Source organism: Hylobates moloch, unplaced genomic scaffold, assembly GCF_009828535.3.
Source record: "Hylobates moloch isolate HMO894 unplaced genomic scaffold, HMol_V3 SCAFFOLD_4194, whole genome shotgun sequence".
NCBI lineage: Eukaryota > Metazoa > Chordata > Mammalia > Primates > Hylobatidae > Hylobates > Hylobates moloch.
This window is the reverse complement of record NW_026656469.1, coordinates 1-5764: the sequence shown is the minus strand read 5'-3', so window position 1 is coordinate 5764 and position 5764 is coordinate 1. Positions and strand designations below refer to the sequence as shown.

Below are 5764 nucleotides of genomic sequence, written 5' to 3'. Positions count from 1 at the left end.
GGAAAAGGAGGGAGAAGCCAAGGCTATGACTGGGGGACCCGAGGTCACTTCAGAGAGGCCCATTCTTGGGGCTGGGTGGTCCTGCTCAGCTGACAGCTAACACACATGACAAGTTCCAGGGTCAGCTGTGGGGGACCTGGGACAGCCACCAGCACAGCAAAACTCCCGATGGCCCCTCCCTGCTCAGGAGGAGCCGGGGGTCAACCACACAAAAAGGTACAATGGGAGCCCCAGCCCCAGCACAAGCAGGTCTGTGATGCTGACCACACCCCTGTCCCATTCCCCACCAGTCATCACCAAAGAGCTAGAGGGTGACCCTCCCACAGCTCCCACCCTGGGGCTCCCATCGTCCACTCACCTGTCACCCCGATGGCAGACACGGGGCCCACGCGCTGGCCACTGTGGAAGCCGTACAGGTTCATCTTGTATTTGTGGTCTGGCTCCAGGCCGGAGATGGTGACCCTGTCCTCATGTCCTGGCACCCGTGTTGCCTTGGAATGCCCATCTCCATTCTTGTACTGGACGAGGAAGTGGTCAAATTGTCCCTCAGGAACCGTCCAGGACAGGCTGAGGGAGTCAGTGGTCGCATCTGTCACAGTCAGCTCCTCCAGGCGAGGCTTGATGGGGGGTTCAGGGGTGGGAGGTTCTGTCGAGGCTGGGGCCATTTCTTCATCCTTTCCTGGGGCCGCATCAGAAAATAGAGAGAACGGGTGGGCGTGCCTTGTGGGCCTCCTTTTAGTCAAGGGACTCTGGGATTCTCTTAGACACACCGAGGGCCCACAGTCTGGATGCTGGTGCCCCAAGCTTAGGATATCATTTTTCTGCTTTGAATGCTCAGTTAACACCACACCTGTGGTGAAGTCACCCCCGTGATGCTCAGTGTGCAGGCCTGGAACCCTTAGGAGCTGACAAGCAAATTTGTTTTGCAGGACAGAATTGATGCTTTATAAGAACACCAACCAGGGCCGGGTGCGGTGGCTCTGGCTTGTAATCCCAGCACTTTGGGAGGCTGAGGCGGGCAGATCACCTGAGGTCAGGAGCTTGAGACCAGCCCGGCCAACATGGCGAAATCCTGTCTCTACTAAAAATACAAAAATTAGCCAGATGTGCTGGTGCATGCCTGTAATCCCAGCTACTCGGAAGGCTGAGGCAGGAGAATTGCTTGAACCCAGGAGGCAGAAGTTGCAATGAGCTGAGATCGCACCACGGCACTCCAGCCTGAGAGCCTGGGTGACAGAGTGAGACTCTGTCTCAAAATAAAGAAAAAAAAAAAAGAAAATAAAGAACACCAACCAAACACAACAGGCAAGTTGTATCAGGAGGTTCATCCACTTGGGCTTGGAAATTCCACCTAATCCTGAGCATTTTTAGAAACCAACTTAGATTTTACAGCTGAGGGTAGAGAGATGAGACCACAGGAGGGCATCTTTGCAGCTGAGTTGTCTCTGGACCTTGCAGTAGCTCTGCTAACTTACGGCAGAGAGCACCTCCAGTGATGCCAGTTCTTTTGGCCCATGTGAAATCAATTGCTCTGTTTTCATTGATTTCTTTAATCTTTTCTGCTCTTCATAGGGTTTTATTCTGCCTTGATAGTGGTATTACAAATTCATAACATTTCATTTGTCTGTTCTTTTGGAGAACTGAGTCTTAAGCATCTAGGGGGTAACAGCTATAAGAGAGCTTACAAAAGCATCAAAGAGCCGAGTTACAGAGTAATGAAGGGAAAATGCCTTATTAAGTTGTGCACATGGCCAATATTTACAATTAAAGTAATAGTATCCATGTTAACAGGATTCAGTGTTGTATTAAAAATAAATGGGTATTAATTTGGAGGCTTAGAGAACACATACAATTTTTCCCACTGAAATCAGTGATAATTATGAGAATTTGCCCTAAGGGATTTTCAGGAACTACCTACTTTCCTCAGAAGGGAAAGACTGCAGTTATCGCTCATTGTGTGTGAGAGCCAAGCCATACTCCCACCCACTCTTCACGACAGGTATGGTTATTCCTTCTTCACAGATGAGGAAAAGGAGGTACAGAGAGGTTATGTGTCTGTTTTTTGTTTGTTTGTTTGTTTTGTTTTTTTGAGACAGAGTCTCACTCTGTCACACAGGCTGGAGTGCAGTGGCTCGATCTCGGCTCACTGCAACCTCTGCCTCCTGGGTTCAAGCGATTCTCCTGCCTTAGCCTCCCGAGTAGCTGGGACTACAGGCAAGCGCCACCACACTCAGCTAACTTTTGTATTTTTAGTAGAGATGGGGGTTTCACGATGTTGGCCAGGCTGGTCTCGAACTCCTGACCTCAGGTGATCTGCCCCCCTTTGGCCTCCCAAAGTGCTGGGATTACAGGCGTGAGCCACCGTGCCCAGACAGGTTGTGTGACTCTCTTGAGGTCACACAGCTCAAATGGGCTGAGGCTATGGTCAACCCCAGGTGTGCCTCGGTCTGTGTTATTTTCCTGGTCCCCTACCTCTTGGAGAACCCAAAAAGCCCATGTGTAATGGGTAGAAGACCTGGGGCAATACCAAAGGCTCAGAGTGAAGTCACCAGCAGAGCCATTCCCAGGAGCTTGGGAGGCTTGGTCTCAGGGAAAGTAAAATAAAGCCACCAGATACTGACAATAAAGGGGAAACTGAGTCTAGTTCAGGGCAGGGCCCAGTGCTCTACTGCACACTTACCAGTTAAACCAACAGCAGACACGGGGCCCACACGCTGGCCACCGTGGAAGCCGTACAGGTTCATCTTGTACTTGTGGTCTGGCTCCAGGCCCGAGATGGTGACCCCGTCCTCGTGTCCCGGCACCCGCACCGCCTTGGGCTGCCCATCCCCATTCTTGTACTGGACCAAGAAATGATCAAATTGGCCCTCGGGGACTGTCCAGGAGAGGCTGAGGGAGTCGGAGGTGACGTCTCTCACTGTCATCTCCCCTAGGCGCGGCTTCACAAGAGGAGCATCAGGGGACTCCTCTTCGGGGGCTGGGAAGAGATAGAAACAGAATCTTTTCTCTTGCTGGAAGGAGTTGTTGAGGCCCCAGCTGTCTTGAATTCAGGTCAGAAGGTGGGCCCAGTCTGGGCCTAACTTAAGATCGATTTCTGATTATAATCATTAGTATTTTGTGGCTTCCTTATGGTGCCTCAAACATGCCAGGCAGCCTCCCAACTCAGTACTTTTGCAATGACTGTTCTCTCTACCTAAATGTTCTTTCCCCAGATATCTTCATGGCTCATCCCCACACTTCCTTTAAGGCTTTGTTCAAAAGCCACCTTCTTCTGTGGGCCTTCCCTGATTACTCTATTTAAAATTTCAGTTTTCTCAATTGCAATGTATCCTCCTTATATAGACCTGATTTCAGCAACAAATTGGAAAACACCGATTATGAGACACTTGGGAGACTGTAGCACTACCTGGATACTTGATATCAAGGCATGATTGTTCATTTATCAAGGTATGCTAATTGTATTGTGGAATTTTATTATTTATTTATTTATTTATTTATTTAATTTTTTTTGACAGAGTCTCGCTCTGTCACCCAGGCTGGAGTGCAGTGGCACGATCTTGGCTCACTGCAACCTCTACCTCCTGGGTTCAAGCAATTTCTTGTGCCTCACCCCCCACCCCCAAGTAGCTGGGACTACAGGCACGTGCCACCACGCTCTGCTTTTTTGTACTTTTAAAATTTTTTATTATCATTATTTTTTTTTAGTAGAGACGGGGTTTCACCATGTTGGTCAGGTTGGTGTTGAACCCTTTACCTCAAGTGATCCACCTGCCTTGGCCTCCCAAAGTGCTGGGATTACAAGCGTGAACCACCTCACTTGGCCATATCGTGGATTTTTTAAAAATAATTTTTTTAAAAAACAGATATACCTTTAAATATTTAGTGATGAAAGGATAGGATGTCTGTGGTTCATTTTAAAATACTGCAGTAGTGTAACCACACAATGCAATACTGTTTGGCAATAAAAAGCAGTGTAGTGGCTGAGAGAGAGCAGGTGGCTGATGCCTGCTATCCCAGCACTTTGTAAGGCCCAGGCAGGAGGAGTCCTTGAAGCCAAGAGTTTGATATCAGCCTGGGTAATACTATGAGACCCCATCTCTACAAAAAAAAATTTTTAATTAGCTGAATGTGGTGGCGAGCACCTGTGGCCCCAGCTACTTGGGGGGCTGAGATGGGAGGATGGCTTGAGCCCAGGAGTTTGGGGCTGCAGTGAGCTATGCCACTGCACTGTAGCCTGGGCAATAGAGTGGGAATTTGTCTCAAAAAAAAAAAAAATCAATCAATCAATCGCAATGTAGTAAACACAGTACTTCTACATGCTACATCGATGAACCTCAAAAACATTATGCTCAGTGAAAGAAGCCAGACACAAAAGAATACATATTGTGTGATTCCATTTATACGAAATGTTCTGAAAAAGCAATCTACAGAGAAAAAAGTAGATTAGTTATAAACTAGGGCTGAGATAGGAATGGGTCTGGACCCAAGATTTCTTTTGGGGGTGATGGAAAAGTTCTAAAATTAGATGGTGGTGATGGCTGCACAAGTAGGTAAAGACACTAAAATCAGTAAGCTGTACACTAAAAACAAGTGTATTTTATGCCACATGAATTATATCTCCATAAAGGTGTTAATAAAGAAAACATTCAGGCTGGATGTGGCGGCTCACACCTGGAATCCCATCACTTTGGCTGAGGTGGGAGGATCACTTGAGCCCAGGAGTTCGAGACTGGGCTGGGCAAAAAATACAAAAAATTAGCCAGGCATGGTGGAGTGCGCTTGTAGTCCCAGCTATTCGGGAGGCTGAAGTGGGAGGATCCCTTAAGCCCAGGAGGTTGAGGCTGCAGTGCAGTGAATTGTGACTGTGCCAGTACACTCCAGCCCGGGTGACAGAGTGAGACCTTGTCTCAAAAAAAAAAAAAAAAAAGAAAGAAAGAAAGAAAACATTCTAGTGATTCCAGTGGAGGAAGTGGGTGGGGCAGAGATGAGACAGACTGGCCAGAAGTTGATATTTGATTGAAGGAGGATGGCAGGGTCTTTGTACTATTCTTTCTGTTTATACATTTGAAATTTTATTTAACAAATACTTATTAATTTAATTAATTTGTATTTCAAAAATGTGTTCCAATCGCACAAAAAGAGTTATCTATAGAGTTCCAAGAAAAAGCGGAGAGCCACAAACCAGCCAGTGAATCACCTCCCGAGAGGCCTCAGTCCCCGGGGGCCTTTCCCACATGGCTCCGACACTTCTCCTGGATTTGCTCTCTCTGTCCCCAGATCACACCTGTCCTGAGGCTTTAGTGAACAGGGTGTATTATAGGTTTGAGGTCTTGGGGTCCTGGGTCCCTAGTGGAGGAGATGCTGGAGGCTGCACTTTCCTAAGACCCAACCCAGAGAGCTCTGCAGTGCACTCACCCGTGACGCCCACAGCAGACACTGGGCCCACGCGCCGCCCCTCGTGGAGGCCGTACAGGTGCATCTTGTACTTGCGCCCAGGCTCCAGGCCCCCCATGGTGACTTCACTCTCCTCGCCCCCAACACGCACCACCTGGGGCTTCCCATCCCTGTCCTTGTACTGCACGGTGAAGGAGTCGAAGCGGCCCTGGGGGACAGTCCAGGAGAGGCTCAGAGAGTCAGGGGAGGATCCTGTCACTATCAGCTCCCCCAGAAGCGGCTCCTCAGGGGGCTCCGGGGCCTCCATGCTGGGTTCTGTGGGGCCGGGGGTCTCTTCCTCTGCAGCTGAGAAGGAGGGAGAGAGAGTGAG

At 48.9% G+C, this 5764-nt stretch overlaps 1 protein-coding gene across 1 annotated transcript; it reads right to left on the bottom strand.

Moving 5' to 3' along the window:
* Positions 1-358: 358 nt before the first annotated feature.
* On the bottom strand, positions 359-5729 carry LOC116465276 (tenascin-X-like; the record flags this gene model as incomplete). Its single annotated transcript, XM_058435273.1, has 3 exons — positions 5416-5729; positions 2681-2977; positions 359-850 (listed from the first exon to the last, which is right to left on the bottom strand). Coding segments are annotated over exons 1-3 (1075 nt in total), but the record flags the coding sequence as incomplete, so codon positions are not given.
* Between the last annotated feature and the right edge of the window lie 35 nt (positions 5730-5764).